This window comes from Planococcus citri, chromosome 5, assembly GCF_950023065.1.
Source record: "Planococcus citri chromosome 5, ihPlaCitr1.1, whole genome shotgun sequence".
Taxonomy (NCBI): domain Eukaryota; kingdom Metazoa; phylum Arthropoda; class Insecta; order Hemiptera; family Pseudococcidae; genus Planococcus; species Planococcus citri.
Window position 1 is genome coordinate 34542899 of NC_088681.1, and position 25037 is coordinate 34567935.

At 34.2% G+C, this 25037-nt stretch overlaps 3 protein-coding genes across 15 annotated transcripts in view; 1 reads left to right on the plus strand and 2 right to left on the minus strand.

Annotated features, from left to right (window-relative positions):
- sls (sallimus) overlaps positions 1-25037 on the minus strand; it is a 259979-nt gene that overhangs the window by 185032 nt on the left and 49910 nt on the right. For 7 of the 13 annotated variants that reach the window (XM_065368863.1, XM_065368859.1, XM_065368857.1 and 4 more), the window contains exons 1-4: positions 14216-14493; positions 11094-11206; positions 10820-10996; positions 6336-6593 (exon numbers count right to left, since the gene is read on the minus strand). In XM_065368863.1, coding sequence (XP_065224935.1) covers positions 6336-6593; positions 10820-10996; positions 11094-11144 — 486 coding nt within the window. In that variant the 5' untranslated portion in view covers positions 11145-11206; positions 14216-14493. Of the gene's footprint in view, positions 1-4462; positions 4905-6335; positions 6594-10819; positions 10997-11093; positions 11207-14215; positions 14494-25037 lie in introns of those variants that run through there. The other 6 variants (XM_065368875.1, XM_065368874.1, XM_065368876.1 and 3 more) reach the window with 4 other exon arrangements.
- LOC135848827 (uncharacterized) lies at positions 621-11060 on the plus strand. Its single transcript, XM_065368889.1, has 7 exons — positions 621-1002; positions 1760-2314; positions 6688-7799; positions 7907-7978; positions 8075-8269; positions 8355-8576; positions 10146-11060. The coding sequence occupies exons 1-7, from the start codon at positions 819-821 to the stop codon at positions 10743-10745; spliced, it is 2940 nt and encodes a 979-aa protein (XP_065224961.1). The 5' UTR covers positions 621-818; the 3' UTR covers positions 10746-11060.
- On the minus strand, positions 15139-24215 carry LOC135848828 (SEC14 domain and spectrin repeat-containing protein 1-B). Its single transcript, XM_065368890.1, has 15 exons — positions 23377-24215; positions 21018-21292; positions 20212-20407; positions 20017-20130; positions 19762-19939; positions 19355-19539; positions 19119-19274; positions 18844-19035; positions 18556-18670; positions 18221-18462; positions 16864-16986; positions 16571-16762; positions 16273-16466; positions 15692-16184; positions 15139-15618 (listed from the first exon to the last, which is right to left on the minus strand). The coding sequence occupies exons 2-15, from the start codon at positions 21182-21184 to the stop codon at positions 15256-15258; spliced, it is 2910 nt and encodes a 969-aa protein (XP_065224962.1). The 5' UTR covers positions 21185-21292; positions 23377-24215; the 3' UTR covers positions 15139-15255.

Genomic DNA, 25037 nt, shown 5'->3' on the forward strand with positions numbered 1-25037 from the left:
AAGATGAAGAGGGAAAATTTTATATACATATTCTAAGTTGATTGAGAAAGCTGTCAATTTTAACGATTTTTTTTTTCATTTTCAATTTGAATAATTATTTTGTTGCTGGGTGGAGAAGACTTACAAGATATCGTACACTCCCGTCAAATTAGATTTGGACTGATCAAAGAGCACTGTGAAACTTTTTATTATTTTTTTTTTCAAGTGTCAATGATCTTAAAGAAAGAAGTAGGAGATGATCACTTTTAACAAGAACATTTTAAACTGTTTCAGTTCCATAAATTTTTGACATTTTCTTGAGGAGTTGCAAAAAATGATGTTTTAATAAATGTAAAAATCGAACAAAGTTTTAATCACATTAACTAAAAAATTGCATACATTTTTTCAAACTCATGGAGTTCCACAAAAGCATTGAACGTCGGCTTCGAAATTTTTTCATCGAAGATTACAGTCGAGTAAGCACAGCGATTCATTTCAGAAATTTTCCTAGCGTTTGTCTGATATAGTATTTGCATTTGAACAGACGAATTCACAAGTACACAGATATCGTCACACTGATTTTTTTTTTTTTGAAAATGAGTCTACCACACATGTTTTTAACCTAATACGTATGAGGAAAATTTCATTGCGTCAGTTCCCAAATGATTCTAGTTTGTATAATTTATTGCAAGTCACATGTTTGATTAATGACATATCTTACCTACACGCAATTTTTTCAACAATCTGGCGGATTTCGCATCGCAAAAAATCGTAAAAAAATCCATTTTCAAGTAGAATTCTACTCATGCAAGGTGTAACGTCGAATAGTATTGAATAATATGAAGAATTTTCGGAAATTTGCTTCATTTCCAATCTTCTTTATTGTTTTAATTTCACTGACAAGGGTGACTCGATCTTCATTTAGTCAAGATGATAACGCCAATAAAGAAAACAAACCACCACAAGAAGAAGGCACATCAGACAAGCCATTAGAAGCCGACGAAAGTTCCAAGAACAATGCTGGTAATTTTTTTTGAAGTAATCTACATAACCAAATGAAAATTGAAAAACTGCCAACATTGAAATTGAAAAAATTATTCAACAAGGTATAATTGTTTTATAATCTAAATGTGCACTCCAAAGACTTTTGGAAAAAAGAAACGATAACGTTGGTTCCGGTTTATTCTATACGAATGGCACTTCCCAAATCGAATCAATAATGACCCATTTGGATTTCCAAATTTGTAATAGAGGGTACTTAAATCGATATTAAAAAAATTTAGGGAAATTCTCTTTAAAAATAATTGTTATTCAACCCCAAATTTAAAATTTGAACCGATTTGGTCTATAAGCACAGCCACTCTTTTTCGTATTAACACACAAAAAGGAATCTCCTGCGGATAAAGAGAAAGATTGATACTCAAATAAACAATAGTACCAGTACTTTTCTCGAATAGGTTAGATTATGATAGTATACCTACTTCTAACAATACACATCTGCTTCAAAATGAAATTCGAGTTTTATTAATGCGTTTTACAGACATTGCATTCATCAAAATAATGTGTTTGTTCAGCTGCAAAACTAGTAAACATCTCATTTTAGTTTTATTTTACTACAAGGCGAAAATTTTCGTCAACAGATAAAGGCAAAAAACGTCTCAATTGTTTCTATCCGTAGAATTCAGAACTGCCTAGTCACCATGAAGAGTTCAATATGTATTATGAATATTTTCAGAATACCTAAATTTATTAAGCTTAATTTTCATTTTAATTATTTCAGTTCCGTCTGGAAGCGCGTCCGTACATGAAATTCAGTCAGCTATTGATCCACCTCAAAATACCAACCCTCAAGAAACAGATACTCCGAACGATAAATCCAAAAAAAATGAAACTGCAGACACTACACAACCATCTAATCCACAACTTACAAAAAGTCAATCTGTGAAAAAAACGAAAATTCCGCAAAATGTTCTCGACTTTCTCAATGAACCAAAGTTACCGGAGGAAGATCGACTAGACACAGATCTTCCTCAGAAGGGTCAAGGAAACAATAATGCTACGAATAACAGCACAGATGTTAAACCCGGAGTGCCCCAAGATGATCGATTAATCGATGAACTTTCGCAAAAGGATCTGGAAAATCGATCAGACATCTCACAGAAGAATCAACTTGATAAGGAAGCTGCAAGTGAAATCACACAAGAACATGGAGAACGAGGGGTCTTGCAGGGCGATCGATTAGCCACTGAACTTCCACAGAATGATAAACAAAATGAGGAAGCTGAGAATAAAAGCATAGTAGAAAAAGATTTGACGTTTACGGAGGTATTCGAAGGTGAGTTAAAAATGTATACTTTGAAAATTCTTCTTCTGCCATAGTTGGATGAATTCTGATTAAGCTACACAAATTAAATCTCAGCTAATTGGGAAAGAGGGAACATTACTTTTTGCATTTGTGCACAAAATTTCAAGTCAGTAAATAATTTTATTTGCTTGAGGGTAGACTGAGGTAGTGGTTCTATTCAAAGAGGTGGGAATTTGAATACGAGGAGGAATAAAAGAACTAAGAGACTAAATATGAAGAATAAGATAGAAAAAAAAATTAAAGAACTTCCAAAGAACACTAATTGTTGAATAAAAATTCCAATTTGAGCAGATCATGAAAAATCTGTGCCTAATGGTGAAAAAGAAACATCCCTAATAAATGATTATAATATACCTAATCTGAGAGAGGAGAGAGACTTGATCTCGTACGATCCTTCAAGAATTCTCACCGGCTTCTTTTGAAGAGGGATGATGGCTCATCACCTGGTTCATTTCAGATCAAATGAACCAAAAATGAAGTTGAGTCATTCGATTTTACTCAAAAATAGAGGTAGAAAAGGGAGGGGGAGGCCATTTAATTTGAACCAGGGCGATTCATTAGGGAAAATCATCAACATAATACTTGAAACTTGAAAATTCGAATTTGGATTTTCAAAACGAAAGCTCAACTTTTTAAAATGAACATGAAATTTGAAATTTGGAAAAATTACAGTGAATACTCTTTCTCATTTTCTTCTGCAGCGAACTAATTTTCTAAAATCTAAATGAGATTTCAATATCCTTTTGGGAGCACAAAAACTCAAAATTTGGGACAAACTTTAAAAAAAAATGAAAATAAAGTAGCACATTAATTTTTATTAATTTCAAAATACTGAGTTCGAATATTGGCTTATTCTGTCGATACTATCCCTCTGACTATTTCGCCCCTTCTTCACCAGATCCCTAGAATGTGGCCAAAATACCAACAAAATAGAAAATACTGAAATGTCATTTGTTAGATCATCGAGCGCTGAGTTCAAATATTCGGTCATTTCTTGGATATGACCTGACCCAACAGTGCTCCTCTAGACCCAAATTCTGAAACCTTTAAATATCTCGGTTTAAAAAAAAAAAACTATGCAGAGCTCAGTAAAATTTCAGTTCAAAACAACTTTTTCAGAGAATTTAATCACGTAAAATAGAAACTTTTCAAAAACATATGGTAATAACAATTGAAAAAAGTGATGTCATTTTATTACCCAAGCATAACGTCACTTTACTACCAACATATATTAATATTCCATCTCTAATTTTTACACATTTCTGCTTCAAAAACACCGTAGAAAATGTAAACCGATCGAAAATCCTCTCAAACCATCTTCCTCAACCTCAACCAAAGCAAATCCCCCACCGGTTACCTCGAAACACATCCGACAAAAGGTTGAAAAACCAGCGTGTTTTTTGTACCCAGTCAAAATTACTATAAAATACTGACGAAATACGTAAACACAACACGTCGCGTCGACACACACACACACGTAAAAGAAAATAACACAATCCACATGTATTTGTACTTTCATTAGACCTACAACATAACAAATATTTTTTCAACCAACCCAAACCGTATACCTGACTGGCTCGCATACCAGACAAACCGCGGTTTGTGACAAGATTAAATACCATGTGCTTCACGAATTCGTAATACTAGGGAGTGTTTGACTGTTTGGTTGATAATAAAACGTTCGCGAAGAATTGATAAATGGTTACTTTCATTTGTTTACATGGTGAATTAAAATTCTCCGGCGGATTAAGATAGGTAGGTGCTGCATAGGCCAAATTATAGGTAGGATCTGGTCTACCTATCTAGTACCTCTACCTATATCCTTTTCAACCTTTCTGACTATACATATGTATTATTTGATTTGAAAAATTGTAAATATCATTATCAACTTCAAAATGAACGAATACTAAAGATACACATGATACATTTACAACTCTATACTCATATTTAACTGCACTACTGTTGGGTTTGCTCAAGTAGGTACTTGTAGTACAGCACACTTGAGAATACGAACAAGTAGGTAAATAAGTATTTATTCGAGGGAACACAAATAGCATCACTTCGATCATAATTATTAGTCTTCTATGTATTTACAATATGGCATGATCCAATGATTACCTTTAGTAAAGCTATCACGATCCTTGTTTTCCCTGTCACATTTTGTATGGCGATTGTGCTCAGGGTGGTCGTTTGAGGAGTATTTCGTTCGTTTTCGGACATCGTGAATTCAATTTCGGATATTATTTATGCCTCACGTTAAGACGTACTCGATGATGCGAACCGCACACATTTATTATGTAAAAAACACATTTCGAAAAACCATTTTACCGCACACACCGAACTACCAACGAGAACCCGAACCAGGATGAAATTTTAAATTGATTCGAATCGACTCGTTTAGATTAACACCAACATATCGAGAACTTTTTACTTAACCCGTAAACACACTTAAATGACGAATTAAAAGGGTCGAAACATCAAAAAATAATTACTTCGCATCAGTTGGTCTTCGGTCGGCGGACGGATGGTATAAACACAATATGATTACATCGAAGCCGGCGGGAAAGTGAATTTGAGATATGTTTTATTTACATCCGAGATCACGCGGACGCCGACGAAACAGAACGAGTACACGATTCGCCGGTTTTACAAGGTTACCAGAGTAACCTTTTTAAAAAGTATGGAGTCGATAAGTGTTACCAGAATTGTATGGTAAAATAATAGGTACCTACTCGTAGGTAATGAAATTAGTCTTCGCGGTATTCAAATCATTTGAATTTATTTGTGAATTTTTCTTCATGCCAATCAACTGTTTCAAAAGTGTTATATGCTGGTACCAAATTTCGGATTCATTTTTTAATCCAGCTTCCTCCCTCCCTCTCCATAACATATTTGACGATAACATGACAAGATTATATTCTGACGACGCACACGGCATTTTTGATTTTGAAAAATTTGAAAACTTATTGTGGACTTTAGGAGACTTCCTGTGTAAAAAAAAGTAAGTTGAAATTCGAAATCAGCACCTCTGAACATAAAAAAAAGTAGATCATACGATTTTTTCAATTTTATTGAAATTTTGGAGCTTGTTGTAGGGCTTAGAGGACCCGTATCAAAAAAGTAAGTTTAAATTCGAAATCAGCACCTTTGAACATCAAACAATCCATAGGTCACTCAAATTTTTCACTTTTTTTTCTTTTTTTTTTTTTTTTGGAATTTGGGGTTTATTGTTTGGCTTAGGAGGCTCGTATCAAAACAGCAAATTGAAATTCCCAATTAACGTTATCGTGTATCATGGTTTTCGATTTTTCCAAATTAAAATATTCAAGAGGGGCTTCTATACCCACTTATAGAAAAAAAGTGAAGTACAAAATTTTAGTTCGACTCTGAACTTTCAAAATTTTTAAAAAATTTATTGTAAAGCACATTTTGAAGCTTTTCAAACTCTCACAAATATTTATTCCAACTACAATCGATTCGATTTTATGAGGCTCCGAAGTTAAATATTGAAATGAAAAATTGGAATTGTCCAAAAACATTGAAACCGTTCACCCCTTTCAACCTCTTTGGAAGGAAAGTCAAAAGATGAGAAAGAATCCATATGGAAAATTTTGAGTAGGTATAGATACATATGTACATACTTGAAAGACCTAAGGCCAGACAAAATTTCGAATGGTATAAAATAACCCAAAGGGAAAAAATGGCTCAATTTTGGAAATGCTACAAACAAAACTCTCAGTAATGATTCAAGCCAAATCAACGACATTTCAATCTGTAGAATTCCTTCATTTTACAAAATACAACACATCATACACGTGTTAAAAGTCAACTTTTGACTTCGCACTTAGACTTCCCCAACATGAGTAGTACTTAGGCAACTTAATCAACATCAAAGACGTAGGAAAAGTAAACGTACATTTTCCTGAGCATTTCGATGCAGCCAACGTAAGCTTTTTACTTCGAATCTATAAATACTGAAAAATTAATTTACCTCGTGTTTGTCATCTTCAGACTTTCTCGTGTCTTCATTTTGTATCATAAGTTTACCAGCTTCGCAGTTCGTTCGCAGTTTTTCAGTATCTGTTGTTTGAGAAGGCGACGCATCCATAATTTGAAGCAATCGTTTAGGTTCTTGCACGTCATCATCAGTTTCGTGATAAGTTGTCTGAATAATTTCACTGCATCCTTGAGGAGAAAATGTGATTTGCCTCGTTCCAGTTATTTTATGCACTATTTTAGTGCATGTTTCCTGAGAGAAAAAAATCACAAGTTTTTCAAAGTATAAGTATGCAGTCTCATAAATACGATATCTTCATCTAATTTTCTGATTGGAATTTTTACAGAATATCACAGATATATGCCCTACATGGTCCAACGTGAAGAAACCAAGGAACAGGGTATATTATTTTTCCCCGCATATGAACTAAAAATTTATCCTGTACGGTCCAATCACTCTAAATTCTACACGCGCTCTGCACATCTGAAAGATTTCATACATGATTTCAACCGTCGTAATTTTTACGATTGGTCATTCTCTGCACTGAGACAAGTAGACCGGCTAATACCAGCTTGTCCTGAAAAAAATGAAAGAACGATTGAATTTAGTTCCGGCGTTTCACCTCCTAATACGGAACTATTCGAAAAACCATTAAATGTAATTGAAAATGCATTTTCTACCGATGACAAAGATAAAGTGCCTTCCTCGCCTCAGCGTTCGAATTCAAAAAAAGGCGAACTTGCAAATCAACTCTCAAGTGATCAGTCACCAAATCAATCGGACACAGAATCTCCACCTTCATCACCTCAAACAACGCAGCCGTCTAATCCATTGAATTTAGCATCTGTAGATTCATCTACCGATATAGCATCATCATCTAATCCATTTAATTCTGCATCTGCAGGTTTGTCAGCCACAATGCAATCGCCAGTTCGATCCGATTCCGCGTCTGCAAATTCAATCTCCGATGTAGCATTATCACGTAACCCATCAAATTCTGCGTCTGCAGATTTGCCCCTCACAGCACAATCGCCTGCTCAATCCAATTCTCCAGCTGCTGATTCACCCTCAATAGATGAATCCTCTAAACTTACAAAATCACCTTCACTGCCGAATTCACCAAAAGGAAAAAAATCAAAGAAAACCATATCTGAAAATTTCAGTGCAGCAAGGAAATACTTCTTAAGTACATTTCGGCCAAGTAAGAAAAACGACTCCAAAGATAAGAAAACTGAGGGGAAAAAACCACCAGGGAGACTGCGACCGCGACCGCAACCGCGACCACAACCACCACCACCAATAAAAAATAAATTCAAGGGCAGGGTTTTAAAAGCTGAAAAAGCTACTAAGGATGAAGAATACGTGGCATCACGATACCCTTGTACTATCCCACTAGAACCCAGTTTTGTCAAAGAAGAAAAGTTTACATCTGTTGATGTTTTTTTCGCTGGATACATGGTAAATATTTTATTGTTGCTCTTTAGTAAATCAAATGGCGACTTGTTTTCGAAATAATATAACAGAAAATCAATAAATTTAGAATTGTAATAGTATTATAATCCTAGATAGATTTTCCGCATGAGAAGAAAGTTACTCCAATGATAACTAATCTTATGCAAATTTACGACGTTTCTAAAGTAAGTCAATATTTTTATATGTATGTGTAATTCATCTCATCTTTGCATCATGGAATGATTCTGAAATCTGATTTACGTCTAACCCCTAAATTTTAGAAGATGGTATGGTTTCCCGTAGCACATTTAATGAGGCACAAAGACACAAAAGACACATACGCTATATTCAATCATGCGCCTACTTACGAGTTCGGAGCTGAAATGAAACACGTGCCAATCTATACGGATTACACAGTTGATGAAAATGGCCATGCATACGGGAAGGCCGAATACTACGATCAGATGTACAGTGAAGTATGTGAAACCTCCTTATTATATAATGTTTTTTGCGATTTGAATTAAGTGGAAAATAATACATCGATTCAAAAATTATTTTCAGGAAAATCAAAAAAGTGTTTTCAATGCCATTCCAGATGGTCCGAAGTATTTTGATCCTAATAACTCGTTGAAATTGGTACCGCAGGAGTTAATGGACCAAAAATCAGTCCTTCCAATGACTTTCAAACGTGTGGCTTTGAATTACATGAATATCGCACCGATGTTCGAAAAAATACGGAATACAACATGGAGAAACTTAGAAAACGTTGTATTAAAATTACCTGTGAGTATAAGTCAAGTATTTTTCCTCAAAGTTTCATCTAGGACTTCATTTTGGAACTTACAACTCTTATTCTTCTTTCTATATCCAAAAATAATTGCACGCTTAAGAAATATGCGCCATCTCATTTTTCAAAGGTCGAAAATAAAGGCTGAATTTTATTTAATTCTTAAAAATTTTAAAATAACTGACACCTAATCAAATTTTTATCACCATTTTAAATCGAATTTTGAAGTGTTCTTATTCACACGTACCTACTTGATACATTTTTTCCTATTGATACAAGCTGGGCTTTTTGGGCATCAAGTAGATGTTTCAATTTTGTTGATAAAAAGGGAGATACAATTTTATTTTTTCAGGTCAAAATGGCCAATTTTCAAAAAGAACTTACTTAAAACAAATTATAAAAATCAATGGAAAATCTTTTGAAAAAAAGAGGAAATAAAATGTCAATAATTTCGAAGTGTCCTCTCTTCATCTTTCCTCAGCCACGACCTGTCCAATGTTCATATGCAAAACCAGTGGCGTAGCCAGGATTTTCTCAAGGAGGGGGCAAAACCAGATTTTTAGGCATGAAAAATCGAAATGAGGGGTAATTTTTTGGAAACCTATCGTGATGTGTGATGAATTTACGAAAATGAAGGCAAAATTACTGCTCGAGCGAAGCGAGAGCGAAATTTTTTAGAAAAAATGGGTTCAAACAACTAAAAAACGTCCATTTTTGCATGTTTTCTTTCAAATTTTCGCTCTCAAGGGGGGGCCATGACCCCCTTTGCCCCCCCCCCCTCTTGGCTACGCCGCTGTGCAAAACGCATTCGAAAAAATGCAGGTTTTAAAATCAGAATTCGAAGAACAATTTAGAAAAGTTACGTCGAGAGGTTGAAAAAACGGGGAGGGGGGATCCCACCAACAGAAAAATTCTTACCAGGGAACTTTCCAACTGTCATCCTCAGATTTTAAAACGAAACTGAGCTGGATCAAAACAGCAAATCTTAAAACTCCTGTAACCAAAATTTTAAGCACTTGAGTACTTTTTCGGGGTTTTGGATGATTTTGAAAATTTAAAAGAATTCAAAGAACGCTGTTTGATGTCTTCTTAAATTTTTCAAAAAAAAAATGGCCCACCCTGAATGAATGCTTTATTTCACCTCATTCTCCCAAACCCTACGCGGTTCTTCGAAAACTACCAGTCTTTAGCCATTCTGAAGCCTCCAGCGAGTTTCCAATTTTCTCCACAACCTAAACTTGCCCTGAAAGGGTGAAAAATAAACTTTAACTCTTATACTTTGGTTGGTGCTCGTTTCAAAAATTTCCTGTTACTTACCTATTGCTTTGGAGAGGCCAAAACTGAACTTCAGTGAAGATTTATAACTTTATTGGTGCTTTTTGAAAACCCAGTTCAAAACAAATAATCGCAGGAAAAAATTTGGGATTTAATCAGTGTAAACAAATTTAGAAATTTTGAGACTAAATCTATCTCAACCATCCACGCTGAGAAATGGAATTTTGCGGTAAAAATGACCAAAAATATGAAAATTCGAATCATTAATACGCATGTTTACACATTTTCAGATGGTGACAGGTTATTCGACGGTCATGTTCATTACAGGCGTCTATGGAGAATTCAAAATAAATGATGAACCCGTATATTTGGATAATGGTTCGAACGACGACGGAATGAAACGAATAAAAGTGCCGTATGCGTTTTACAAAGTAGTAAACATAGTATACTCGTCGCCCAAAATCAATGCATTTTTCCCCGAATCTCTCATGTTTTCATTCAGCATTATTATATTCACTCATAACAATCCGTTTGAAAAAGATCCGGAAAAAATTTGCGATGAACCTGTTGATTGTAAAACATTTGGTTGGACCAAAGTAGTACAAAATGACCCAGCTTTCGGTTTTACATATTGTTGTAAGTTTACGAAAGAATTGGCGACTAAATTGGAAATAGACTTTTTATATGGCAGTATCAAACATCAATATCTACTAGATTTAAGATTACTGTGGTACGTTGAGGAAAATAGATCAACTAATTCTCTGGCAATAGATGATAAGCCGCCGCTCTTAGTCAAAAGCGTTGAATTAAATGTTGATTTGAGTAAAATCCCATCAACAAATCCTCATATATTAAAAGAATCTGTTAAAAACTCAGAGAACCCTAATTAAACTATCAATATACACGTATAAGTTTTCACGTATTAATAATTGTCTATTTATTAAGTGTCATAATGCAAACATACCTCTGATATGTGTTTCGGTTCAACTTCAAGTCCACGAGGAGTAAACTCTTCTAAATAAAATGATGGCGATGCTCCTCGAGATGATGCAGTTTCCGTACATTCCGACGCCGTTACGAAATCATCGTCTGATCTATTACCTTCTGTGTTATTTAAATAATTCAAATCTGTCAAGTCAGACTACAAAAATTGTACATAATTACTAATTAGTTTTAAATTACACAACTTTTAGCACTCGCTATAATTTTTGAAACATTACAAAATACAGTATACAAACCGTAGCTGAATTCAATATTTGCGATAACCTCTTCAACGTATCAGACTCCATAGGTGGTACTCTCCTCTAGACCTACCGCCGATTACACCACCACATCGAACCTCCAACTCGACCTGTGAACAAAAATCAATTTCGAATTACAAAAATGTCCTCGATCTTATACAGGGACAATGAAGTTGGCAAATCAGTCGCTTAGTTCAGACAATTACCAGATACAATAAAACACGTAAAACCAATTTCTTGGCAAAACTCGTCTAATAAGACAACGCCACCTGGTATTTGGCCCATATCCAGGGTCCATCACTGAACGATAAAAATAAAGATTTTATGTAACTACGCTTTATTAAACAAATTGTAATATTTATAATACGAAAAGAGCAATTTGGACGATGAAGTGAGCTGTTCAGTTATCCGTGCACTTTACAATTATGTGTACCAATAGGTACCTAAGCACCATAGGTTTGTAAAATTCAAAAGTAATGAAATTTTCAAAAATTTTCATCCATACTCAAGGCGGTTGATTTATTAGAATAATAACTCAATTTATAATTAAATGTGTCAACTCATCCAATCTCTCCATGCCCTCCGTTTCTCTCTTTTCTATCATAATTTGATATCTCATTTCATAGAAAACTCAATAATCGATCACCCAACTCATTAATATGTATGAATAGGTTTTTTGCGCCAGGAGCCTTTCTATAAAATTTGCGTAACGCTAAACCGCGTCGTACTTTTGAAAACTTGGAAAAAATTCTGTTGTGGTCCTGATATTATTTCAAACATTTTGAAAAACGAAAAAAAACCTGTCAACTTTTTTATATTAATGTCATGCAGACTTTCAAAAACTTGAGAAAAAAATGGTAGAATTTTTGACATCATGTTAGGCTTTTAAAAACTTGAAAAAAATATGATAGACTTTCTGATATTGGGTAAGTCAAACTTTTAAGAACTCGGGGAGAAAAGCTTGTTGATTTTTTGAGATTACGTCAGACTGGGGATGAAGGGATCTATGAAATTACTGAAATTACTGTTATACTTATCAGACTTTCAAAAATGACTTTCTGATATCTTGTCAGACTTTTTATTTTGTAATTTCAAACATTTGGTTGATAAAATTGAGCAAAAAACAAATTTGCATCCACGATTCAAAACTTTCCTTCGAGATTTTACACCAATTTTTTGAACTTGTCTAACATCACTTTTTTGACATCCAGTTGCGGCGCCTTCAATTTTCGAGTCAGGCAGGTATAGTCGCATAACATTCTGCTCACTTTTCAATTTGCTACCAATAACTTCCAAAGCGGAGATTTTCTACTATGAAGGGGGAGGGGACTTATTACGGCGAGAGACGATTTTTTTTAAAATAAAAAATTGAGTAAAATTCGAAGTTTTACAAAATTACCAACCAATTTTGTAGTTATGTATTTTTATAAACTTCGCTCAATTTGGAGTGAAAATTTCAAATTATCCGCTGCGGACATTCCAAAGACTTTCCCAGAGGATCGAAATTTCCATACATTTCACGGTTTTCCGCGTTTTCTAGAGAATGGACAGTGGACACCCTACAGAATGTTTGAACTAGAAAATTTCAAGAAAATTAGCATAGCTTTTGAAGAAAAACAAAATGTTTTTGTTTTTTTGTCTGAAAATAGTAATAAAAAATACAGAACTTAATTACTTTGCGTTGGCAATTTTGGCAAAAAAGGGGCCTTTTTCAACAGGTATGTACAGAAAAAAGGACTTTCTAACAATTTTGGTACAAAAACAGAACATTGCTGGCAATTCTGAAAAAAAAAGTAGGTACTTACTATCAGGCAGCTCAAGAGAAAATACTCTTGGATGTTTTAACAAAAAAGTAGGAATTTTTCAGCAATTTGGTAAAAATTAGAACCTCTTGACAATTTTAGCAGAAAAAGTGACCTTTTGACATTATTTAGCAAAAAATGAGACTTTCTGATAATTCTGGTGAAAATTAGAATTTCTGATTATTTTTGCAAGATCAGGACCTTTTGGAAAATTCGAGCAAAAAACAGTATTTTTCACCATTAACATCAAAAAACAAGCCACTTTCTAGGAAATTAAGGCAGAAATCAGGAATTCTTGGGTGTTTTGGCAAAAAAGCAAGGTTTTCTTAAAAATGTTGATTGAAAATCAGGACAAAAATAAAGAAAGCAGGAGAGCAGGATTCTTAGGGACCCTAGAAAATTGTTGAACTACCGATGGACATTAATCATCCTGTTAATTCGGATTGGCGAAATACGAGTAATAATTTCTAAGAGTCTTCTCGTTAATGCACCCGGTTACATCAAAATCACAGACACAGGTTACAATCCCTCTTCTTCCCTAAGCACCTCCTCATGAAAAAAATTGAACTGAAAAAAATATCGTTTTAATTTTTTATTGTTCATGCTGAAAGCACATGAAGACATATCCCGTCTACTTGGATATGAAAATAGCAGATGTTAAAACATTTCAAGTTTACGTACCATTTACCTTAAGAGTTTAATGACACGTCTTTCGGTCATTGAACAAGTAGCGAGTTACCTACGTGAGTTTTAATGTAGTCTACGAGCATAATAGATACGTACTTCCTAAGTTTATACGTTGGTAGGTATATTTTTGGTGTTAGATAGGTATTGATAATAATATTGTCTCGAAATGATAAAAATCAAAAATGGACTGGCAAACCACCATAAATTTTAAAAATGATGTCACCTTTTGGAAACAAAAGAGCAAGCTCATAATCGCCACAAAATAACAAACGAAATAATTTTTACACAGAGGAACCAGTAGTCACCTCCCATCTCCCTCCTTCCCTCGATCCAGTTTTCCATATTTCTAAACTTTTGAAGCAAAATATCCCGAACTTCCAATTCAACCGTAGATTTCGACGATATTTTCCACAAAATTTCCAACCAGCTGCTGACGTCATTCAACCCACCATGGAATTCTAATCGGACCCTCATTAAACAAATCATAAACGAGCCTGTGGGCTTAAGTAGCTGGTGAATCGACACCACCAATGTGCCAAGTTAAAAATAACCCAGACAGACAGACTAACACAGATAATTATCAACAAAAAAACACTGGAACACGCAAACAAGTAAACCAAAAATACGCACCGAACAGGTAGATATAATTTGTCGAACATCATTATCCACCATACATGTGGTTTTCACCGGTAGGCTACACTTTCTATTTGTAAAATCTACTTATATCAGGTTATTTTCAAAACGAACTCGCGCACTGACCGCTTCTGATAATATTTACCAAAATATTAAATCACTTAAATGCATCGTAGGTAATTGAGTGCATTTCATTACGTCATATTTCTTGTTGCAAATTAACGAGATATCATTCGCACTTGGTGTAACAGCAAACTTTCCGGTAACGCATACAAGACTAAACTAAGAGCCCCTGCCAACAAGCGACAATTTCGTAACTGCCAAACTTATTATTTACAAAATTGCCGTTAATATTTCACATGTGCTTTGCATTATGGTAATCTAGCGTCGTCGTCGTTGTCGCTTTGATGAAAGAATGTGCGAATTGAGCGATAAAATTATGGAATTCGCGACTCGATGTTAAGATTTAAGTATAGATATCTGTGTTTGAATTTTAATGGAAAACAAATCAAATTAGCAAACATTTATCAGGTGGGGAAGAGTGGAAAGGAGTTGAATCAGTTTAGAGGACCATTTCCATTCAACGAAGACAGAATCAATGGTACACTGAAAGATTTTCAGTTTTAAATTCAAATTACTTCAATTTCAAAAATTCAATTGGCTTACACATTTTAAAAAAAATCCCAATTCAAAAATTAATATAGGCCAGCTGATAATTTCAATTTTTAAAAAAGCTAATTTTTCATCATTATGCTATTTTCTAAGAATTTATTTTTTATTGTACGAGTTTCCAATGAAGTTGGAAAACTAATTTGTTAAGCTTACAAGCTATCGACCATGACACGTAAAATTAAAATCGAGCCCAACATATCTCACTCATTTTCAATTTCCATCATCCATTTTACAAAGAATACAAAAAATAAACCATAAAAATCATTCTTTATTTTCAATTTCAAAAAAAAAATATATATATATAAAATAACGAAAACACTATAAACAAAGCTTCAACAACAATAATCATCGTTATAAAAACATAATCAGAACACTCCTGTAATAGCCTGTTTCATAATTCTCTCATGATAACATAAACTATCTCTAACAGAACTTTGATTTTCACCGGGTATTTTGACTCCTAAGCCAGCCGGTTGCTTATTATCGTCAATTTTCAGCCCCTGTCTAGAATTATCTTCACTCGAGTAATATTTTGGAGCTACTAGACTACACTTCGGTTTGAATTGCTGGGGTAAAAAAATTAAATTTTCCAAAGGCTTTAGAACAGTTTCGAGATCATTTTTTTTCTCTCTGTCGCTGAGCAACCCTGTTGGCGGTTTATTTTCATGGCAACATTGGACTGCAGCTAGTCTTCTGGCACACTCGCGATAATTTTTGATATTTGCACGCTAAAAATTGAACGAAAAAAAATTTATTGAAATGCTTAAAAATTGCAAAATGATATACATACTTTATACTTACATCTGTTTCGACGATGCTTTTCGGGTTAACAACGGATTTGGGTTTATGACCATGACCAGTAGCATCGAGCTCATTTTCGGACGAATTTGAAGGGTCGACTTCCCACCATGGTGAAGTAGGTTCTCCTTCAGAAGCGGTATGAAATGATGAAGCTCTAGAAGGAGGAGTACCAGTACATTCGGAAGCTGTGATGAAATCATCATCCGATTTACTGCTTCCTTCCGGCGACGCTTTGGTTGCTGTTTTTGATGTATTTGGATTGTTGTTGTTGTTGTTGCTGCTGCTGCTATTATTATTCCAATCGCTTTGCGGATTTTGCTGCGTACGATTCGCGTTATTGCCTTCTAGAAGTTTTTTAATACAATCTGATTCCATGGCGAATTTAAATCCGCACAGGGTTGTGTCCAGTTGCTCGACTAAAATGCTGACTTCTGAAAGTTTTTCACTTATGGCTGCGATAGCTACTTCATTATTATCGTTTATTTCTTCGAAACTGTGTCAAAAAAATCAGTACAAATATTACAGAAAAAAATATAAACGTCACAGTTGAATACACATGAAGTCCAGTGATCTAATCTTACCCTTCGTGAGGACATAACGGTTCACGTAATCGATCCTTCAGTAGTCTACCCAATCGTATCATTCTTCCAACTTCCAGCAACACGTTTTCTCTATCAACTAAGGTCTTTTTAAGTAGAGACTTCTTTTTAGCCGGATCCTCTTCGGATACAGCTGATATGAAATTATTCGTTAACTCTTTCAACTGATGGCAATGCTACGTAATCAAGATAACCCAATTTCAAACACCATGCATCGTAAAGTTAGACATGTACTTAGATACTTGAAAAATACGATAAAATTCGGGATCCTCCTCCTTACCTGGTCGACATTACGATGAAACACAGCAGATACTCGTAATCTGGTAAGTTGTTCTTGGCTCACTTCGTATAATCTCTTCCAGCTATTCCACACCTCTTGAGTCAGAATGGCGTTAGGTTCTTCGATAAGTTTACACGACTGCCTTAAAACTAGAGCTGCGTTTAATAACTGACAACCGAATTCGAACGTTCCCTGGAAAAGATGAATAAATTAGTGATTTACGAGCAACTCGTAAGATGCTTAACAATATACACGAGTAATGCTCTCTGATCATAGGTACTAAACCAACTAACCTTCGCTGTTTCTTGGAAACATTGTTGTTCATCTTTTTGAATTTGAATTTCATATACGCCGCATCCGATGTGTGAATGTGATTTCAGCATCACCCTGTATAACTCATTTAACCATTCGATAGCCTAAAAATAATTCAACGAATAGGTAATCAAAAGTCGATCATTACATATTTTTTTAAAGGTATGAAAATTGAATTTTGATTTTTTTTCGTCTTTAGATGACAGTAGAAGGTAACGTAGGAGGGCGGTTGGAAAAGGAAAGAAAATAAGTACTCAGTGGATGATGCTTTTGGACCACAAAATAAAAATGCAGTTGGAGATGAACTGAACTACATGACATAGGTACATAGATCTCTTTTAAATTCATCACAAAAAGTGTTGCTGGAACCCATTTTAATAAATTGGTAATTTCTGGCAAAAAAGCCAAACTGTAGGATAATATTTTTAAAAAAGTAAGACTTTTCAGAATTTTTCAAAAAAGAGAGTCGAGCTTTTTTGGCAGTTTTGTGAAAAAAATGACAATTATTTCTCTCAAATTTTGGGGGAAAAACAAGACGCTGACAATTCTAACAAAAAGCTAGAATTATTGTTAATAATTATTGGCAAAAAATGATTTTTCGCAATTTTTGCCAAAAAAAGTGAGACTCTTGGACAATTTTTCGAAAAATACGACTTTTTGAAATCTTTTGCAAAAGAACAACAATTTTTGCTGAAAAGCTTAAAGTTTATAAATTTTTGAAAAAGCGAGAATTTTTTACAATTTTTAGTAAAAAATAAGACTTACAATTTTAGCAAAAAGCAGAACTTTGTGAGAATCACTGGTAAAAAAAGTGAAACTTTTTGGCAATATCGCTAAACATCGAGAATTTTTGTCAAAAACGAAGAATCTGACAATTTATATTTAAGCGAAAAGCAAGACTTTTTGACAAATTGGGTATTTTTTCGTAACTTTTGTCCAAAAATTGAGAATTTTTATAACCTTTTGTTTTATTACCTACATAAAAAGACGAGACTCTCGAATAATTTTTGATTTGGGTGAGTTGAAAAGATAATGTTGAATTTCATTCTAGCCCTTTCCATGAGAATATTTTCCAAAACTGGTCAATTAAAAATTTTTCTGAGTGCTTTAAAAGGGCTCAAAAACCACCATCAATTCATTCAGGAGATCAAAAATATGACACAGACTAAATTTCAGCTTTCTACCTCAATTTTTGAAAAATTTGATATGTTTTGGACAATTTTCCGAAAAATATGACTTCTTAAAATTTTTTGCAAAAGAACAACAATTTTTGCTAAAAAGCTTAAAAGTTTGTTTGAAAAGTTACGCTCAAAATTACATATGAGCCGTTTTTATTACCTGCATGGCATTTTTTTCGTAGCTATGTATGTGAATAACTTGCTGCAGAGTTAGCCTTTGTAATTCGACGCTATCTTTAAATAATTGTTTTCTCGCTATAGTCATTTCCAAAATTTCTTGAACGTTGACAATGTCTTCTTGATAATTTACTGGTAATTCGCGACCTAACGCATCCTTCACTGGAATGGACAACAAATCTGATAATTTTTCTCCTTCTTTGATCAATTCTTTCTCTAGAGAATCTAAAAACAGGTAATAATAAAATACATAAATTAACAGGTACCTACTAAGATTTAATATTCATATAAAAAAAAATCAAGCTTATTTTGGCTTACCAATTTCAGACTGACTTTTTTGCAATTCTTTCAAAGTATCTTGAGCTGATTTTAATGCTTCGATATCCACATTCATGATTAAGTTCTCGTATACTTTACTTGTAGTTTGAAAATACTGCAAAATTAAATCAAAAATACTTTATTAGGTAATTATAAATGGGTCATGAAAGAGTCAGGTTGTCTATTAAGAGCAATTCAGTGAGAGAACGAGAGTGAGGGAGTATAATTTAATATACTTTTTTTTCCAAATACAAAGGGCTGGTCAATCATTTTTAAAAGTATACCTACTTCTGAGACCAATCTAAAAAATCGTGCTGACGTGATTAAAACATTCCTTCTTCTTTCTACTCGGCATGCAAAACTTCTACACACAAAGTCCATGAAGTCTTTCTGTGATTTTAAATCTTGAGGGAAATGAGTACCATTCTGCGACAAAACGTTCAGTTTATGCAAGATTTCCGCATAATGGCCATATGGTTTCTAGAAGATGATTCTCAATATTAAAAAAAAAAGAAATGTACAAAAAAATACCTACATTCGTAATATACCTAATTTTTACTTACTCGACATTGTAATTCCAATGTTTCGTGATTCCTACGCAAATCTTCCGCCGAGATCACATCGTAACCGACGTTTTGCTGCGCATTCAACAACATTTCTCCAGGACCGAGTATCCAATTGGTAACTTGGCAAACGCCATTTTCAAGTTTCGAAACTTCCTGCAATACCAAGTAACGTTTTCTTGAAAAAAGTGATTTTTTTTAGATTAGTCTGAGTAAGATCAGTGGTGTAATCAAACCTTCATATCTTCAGTTCGTTTTTGGACGTCGTTCCAAGCATCATTGACAAGGTTCAGTTTACCTTGGACTATTTGCAATAATCTGTTGATTCTGTCTTTTGTGTCCTGTATGTCTTGAGGAACTGTGATCAGGTGTTGTTGTTGTTCGGTATGTTGTCTTTCCAATTGCTCGATTAAAGTGCATCCTGCACAAAAAAAAATCGAAATTGAATTATGCGAACACGTCTTGGCAAAAAGACGAATTTCAAAAGTTGAATGTACGTCTTAAAAAAAACCATGTTATGATATCAGAATTCGAATTTCAGAGCTAGGATTCAAATTTTTAATTTTTGGACAGTTTATACGAGTGAAATAGAGTCCTATGCTTTCAATTTTACTCAAGTTCAATGAACTGCCTTATCACTTACCAGTGTTAATAGTCTGCAATATATTTTCTTTAGATGTTCGGTACGTTTCAGGTGATACATTTTCGGTGTTATCGGTTACTCGATGAGCCAAGCACTCTTTAACACTATTCAAACGATATCGTAAAGATTCCAAGCTAACGATGGCATTTTCTGCTAATTTCACAAAACCTTCGACTTTCTGTGAAAAAATCATAACTGTATTAATATTTTTGGGAACCTGGACGAAAGAGGCAAAAAACCAATCGACAAACTTACAATTCGATTTTCCAACCAAACGGCATGATCGTAATTCCACGTACCTCCTAGTTCTTCTGGTAAGTGAATAGGATTCACGTATTTATGGAGTCGGGTAACCGGAATGTAAATAGGCTATGAGAAAAAATACGTTTCAAATCATACAGATTAAACACGCCTATTTTAGTGTTGATACCACGTAGGTTAGGTACGAACCCCATTATGATGTTTCAATTTGGCGCAATTTTCCACCTTTTGCTTATCCCAAAATACTTCTGGTTTCAGTATGATAATGGTAGTCAATTCGGTTCGAAATACTTCGGTAACATTGTGAAGAATGGTACGTGTAGTTCGCCATGTTGTCCTTTGAGCATCGATTATAACGCATAATCCGTGCTTTCTCGTATCTGTACTGAAATAGAGCGGATTATTTTCATTTTTTTGGAGTTATTTCAAATTAGAGGTTCAAAAATTGAAGAATTAAAAAAAAAAAAAACATTGAAAACACAAAGAATGGCGAATCTTTTACGTGAAAGAAATAACTTCCTTCAAATTTCAAGTTATGCAATTCATTAAACATCATTTTTTTACAACGTTGCAATTTCACCTTCGCGCTAATGAATTTTTCGTTCGAACCGTAGAACGCAGGAGGTAAACAATACAACGAGCCATAAAATGCAACGCGTATTTTTTTGAAAATTTGGGCTCATCTCACCAAATTCTAATTAAGTCCATCATTAATTTAAACTAGGCTGACTTTTCCTGCCAATTTATTCGCTTCATTTGTTCCACTCCCAGTATAGCTAATTCATTCTTCGTAGAACAATTTTTTTTCAAATTGCAAAGCTCGCAATACCTTATTCAAATTTGAAGGTCAACACTCATCACTGATGAAATGCTTAATTACGTCACATAAAATATTTTTCGATTACCGAAGGGTGGTTGCCAAAGTCGTTAGGTAGTAATCTACATACAATGCTAAAACAGGGCAAAGATGATAATAAAATTTAAAAACTCAATACCTGAAAATCGACGAAAAATATTTCAGCACGTTGACTAAATTCTCAATGGCAACATGAGACGATAATTCTGCATTGATTAATATAATCGGTCGCTCCTCTAGGTCTCGCCCACCCGGTATGATCGCTATTTTAGAGTATAAAGCATCTGCAACGGCAGTTGCCTCCATGACATTTTGATAACGGTATTATTTTATGAGGCGCTTTTACACGTAATCAAAATCATTTCGAGGAGAGCGAGAACTCAATTACTTGATGAACAGCGAACACACGACCAACTGAAAACAAATAAAAACGCGTTCGAGTTGATTGAACCGTCTCTAAACAATAGCACATTATTGGCTTCTTGGGCAACCTTATAAAAAAAGTAGGTAAAATACCGCGTTGGGAAAAATTTTCACCTATGTTTAGGTTCAATTATCCGTAGGCTTATGTAGGTATATATTCAAACACCAATCACCCAACGTGATCCTACAAAAAATTGATTACTTATATGATAAATTTTTCTCGTTAATTTTTAACAATTTTTGAGATGAAAAAAAAATCAACTTCAATATCACCTAAATCTCATCCAACTTACTCCCTCTCCTTTTCCCAAAAGGTGGTGTGAACATCCAGAATTTTAGGTGCTGAAAAGCATTTTTCAATTTTTGGTGAATTTTTGAAAAACTTTGATCTAAAAATTGGGGAAAAATCGAAATTTACCAATTCAACCTACAAAGCTGAAATTTGGTTTGTACCCTATTTCCGACCTCCGGAATCGATAGGAAAAAGATTCTAATCGTTTTGAGTAGTTTTGGAGCCTCCAGCAGATTTTTGAAAGTTGAAATTTACACAAAATTTTACCCAAACAATCTGGAAAGCTAAAATTTACTTTACACTCTAATTTCAACACAATGAGTTGATTTTAATTTGATCAGTTGTTTTCAAGGCACTTCTCTAAAAATATGCGATTTCCGTTTTGAAGCTATCCCTAAGCAATTGAGAATGTTTAAAATAGGGCATAGAGTAAATTTTAGCTCCTCAACTTGATTGGGTGAAATTTTCGAAAAATTCCAACCATCAATAAGCCTGCTGTAAGCTCCAAAACCGCTCAAAACTGTTTCCAATCGATTCGAGGAGTCGGGTAAAATTTTGACTTTTTCTCAATTTTCAAGCCAAAGATTTTTAAAAGTTTGAGGGAAAATCGAAAAATGTACTTAAGCACGTGAAATTTGGCCGATGAAGTATTTTTTGCATTCTAATTGGATTTAGCTTCGTCTTGATCACAGTTTTAAAAAATGCATTTCATCGCACTTTACATTTTTCAAGAAATGGCAAATGAGATGATTAATTAAGAAAAATAGATAGGCAGACAGGTAGAATCTATTCTAAAAATTGAATTTTGAGCTTTTGCCCAAAGAAGAAAGATTGAGCATGAGTCAAAAAATTCATTTTTTGAGACATCTCACAAAAAATTAAATTGTTGTTAGACTTTATTAAATCTGTACAATCATGTATCCCATCTGACTTCTTGAGAGACTATTTAAATTTTAGTCAAATTAGTCTTTTTTGAAGGGAGTGCGAACGTGTACTTGAAGTTTGTGAGAAGCACCTATTTATTTCTCAATTTTTCAATTTTTTTTATAAGAAAAAATGAAAAAATCTTGATCCTATTGAATTGCGATACAAATGACAGTTAAATTGTGGAAAAAATGCCTAAAAGAAGCACTTTCTGCATGCGTAGTACAAAATCTTTTTTTTTTTTTTTTAATATCAACATTGCTATTTTTGAAACAATTTCTGAGTACCTATATAATATTTTGACACTTCAATCAATTTCAATCAAACTCTTTTCGCGTGAATTTTCGTAGAGAACCATATTTTTTTCAGCTATTTTCTTTTCCAAGTCGAAATATTTTCAAAAATTCTTTAAAAAGAACCAAGAACGAAAATGTAGATAAATCATTATTAACCTCACATCCCAGACACTACTGATACTCAACGTTCAAAGTAATAAAATTTTTTCAAGAGATGATTTTTTTAAAATTTGGACGGCAACTAAACCGAACACCCACAGATGTATTACCATGTGACAATTTAATACAGAGCATTGCACTTTTTGACGTTTATAAAGTCGTTATTTTTCAAATATTAACAACTTACGAGTAATAATTCTTAAAATAGAAAATTCTAAGAGAAATGCATTCAGTTCATTCGCAATTTTGGAAACAAACCCACCTACAATACATTATAAGTATGTTCACGTGTCTTATTCTTCACCTTAATTATAGGTATAGGGAAATTAAACCAAAAACAGTGAAAAATTCTACCCATAACGATATCTTCGAAGTGGAAAACAAATATCAAAAATCGTACTTACCAACTTATTTTTCCAACACTTTTCCGAGCTGGAAACCGAAACACCATAAAAACTTCACAGAATAGGTATCGAACTGTAAATCACATACTCGCGCAAATGCACTCGCGAGTCCATAAAACTTCAGAAACAACAACAACAACGACGACGACAACACCGCAATAGCAATACCACAGATAACATACGACCGATACAACACGTTTCTATGAACCAACACCAGCCAAATAACTGGTTCATACTTGACTGGGATGCATGTGGTATACTATGCACACACTACACACAGAGTTCCAGCGAATACGAAACCAGGATATGCTGCAGAAGGTATAGGTAAGATAGGTATAGGTATGTCTATGGTGTACCCGTTCTAAACAAGCTGTCTGGGTGTAGTTAAACTTAGCCTTTAGCAAAGAAGTAATAATTTAAACGCTGCAAGTGGTACAACGTGACGATAATGACACTAATACTATTGACTTTTTGCCGATCACCGTTTCTACATACTCCAGCTCCACATCCAGTTCATCCCATCCCAGCTCACACCTACGAAAAAAATTAAAATTCGTTCTACAGCGATGTGAAATTGTACTTGAGCATATGTAATTGTACCGCTAAAAACCGCGAATAATGATACTCGATTCCAGCTGTACTCGTATAATGCATTTTCATCTGGTATAGTAGGTCAATTCGCTGTATCTCAATATTTCGACCATTTTAAACGCTACTCCTTGTGCTCTCTTGCATCCACTATAAGAAAAAACACCATCGACGTATCTTTCCAAGATGCTCGATTTAATTGGCAACGCTTTGAGGCGAATTCGCACCCATTTTGCAATATCACGGTTCAAAAATTGAAACCACCTATTCTATCCCCATCCAAGTTTTAAGACTATCGAGCTGTGAGCAATTTCATCGCGGTCAACTACATTTATACAACTTTTCTCGAATTAGCACTCATTACTAAGCGAACCTCGTATAGGTACGAGTATATGTAATGTATTTCCTCCTGCAGCTTTAGAAACCAGTTACCTTTATCTTCAACTCCTCGCGCTGCACCAGTCAAAATAACTTTCATAATGCAATTTCAAACTCGTTCCTAACAATTCCCAAGTATTTTATGGTATACCGATACTTCGATGCACACAAATCGCATTAAACCGGCCTATCGTTAAACATATCTAAGTGAAAAATGTGACATAGTTATTTTTTAACCCTTTATAGTATACAAAGAACAGAAAAATAAATAAATTCGTCTGCGAACTATCTCTACAGGCGATGATTTCTTCATTCGTACCATTGTGAATTATAGGTACTCTTCTCTCGTTCAATTATTCCAATTCGATCTAGTAAACTTGCAGTCTCATATACCAGGTGTCCTAATTTGGTTTAGCTTACAGGCAAAAGATGTTAAAATTCGCTGGGACTCGGAAAAAAAACCTTCATACGTTTGTACGATTCAACTTCAGCACCGAAAAAGTCGCAAAAGCCGAGCTTTATTTGTGCAACTTTTGGCAAAAAAAGCTAATTCATGGCAAAACGCGAGATTTTGATCATTTAAACAAAAGTTGCTGTTTTTTTGACAACTTTTGGTAAAAACGAGGTTTTTGGACCATTTTTGGAAAAAAGTGAAACTTTGAGTTATTTTGTTTGCAGAAAAATACAATTTTAAC

What these genes read in the sequence shown, in the direction of transcription:
- LOC135848828 (XM_065368890.1), bottom strand. Translation starts at nt 21,184, where the DNA reads ATGGAGGCAACTGCCGTTGCAGATGCTTTATACTCTAAAATAGCGATC. An exon ending in AATTGAAACATCATAATGGG is followed by an intron (nt 20,131 to 20,211) that starts GTTCGTACCTAA and finishes TTTTTCTCATAG; the next exon opens with CCTATTTACATTCCGGTTAC. An exon ending in TTTTTAGATTGGTCTCAGAA is followed by an intron (nt 18,671 to 18,843) that starts GTAGGTATACTT and finishes TTAATTTTGCAG; the next exon opens with TATTTTCAAACTACAAGTAA.
- LOC135848827 (XM_065368889.1), top strand. Translation starts at nt 819, where the DNA reads ATGAAGAATTTTCGGAAATTTGCTTCATTTCCAATCTTCTTTATTGTT. An exon ending in ACGATCAGATGTACAGTGAA is followed by an intron (nt 8,270 to 8,354) that starts GTATGTGAAACC and finishes AATTATTTTCAG; the next exon opens with GAAAATCAAAAAAGTGTTTT. An exon ending in ACGTTGTATTAAAATTACCT is followed by an intron (nt 8,577 to 10,145) that starts GTGAGTATAAGT and finishes ACACATTTTCAG; the next exon opens with ATGGTGACAGGTTATTCGAC.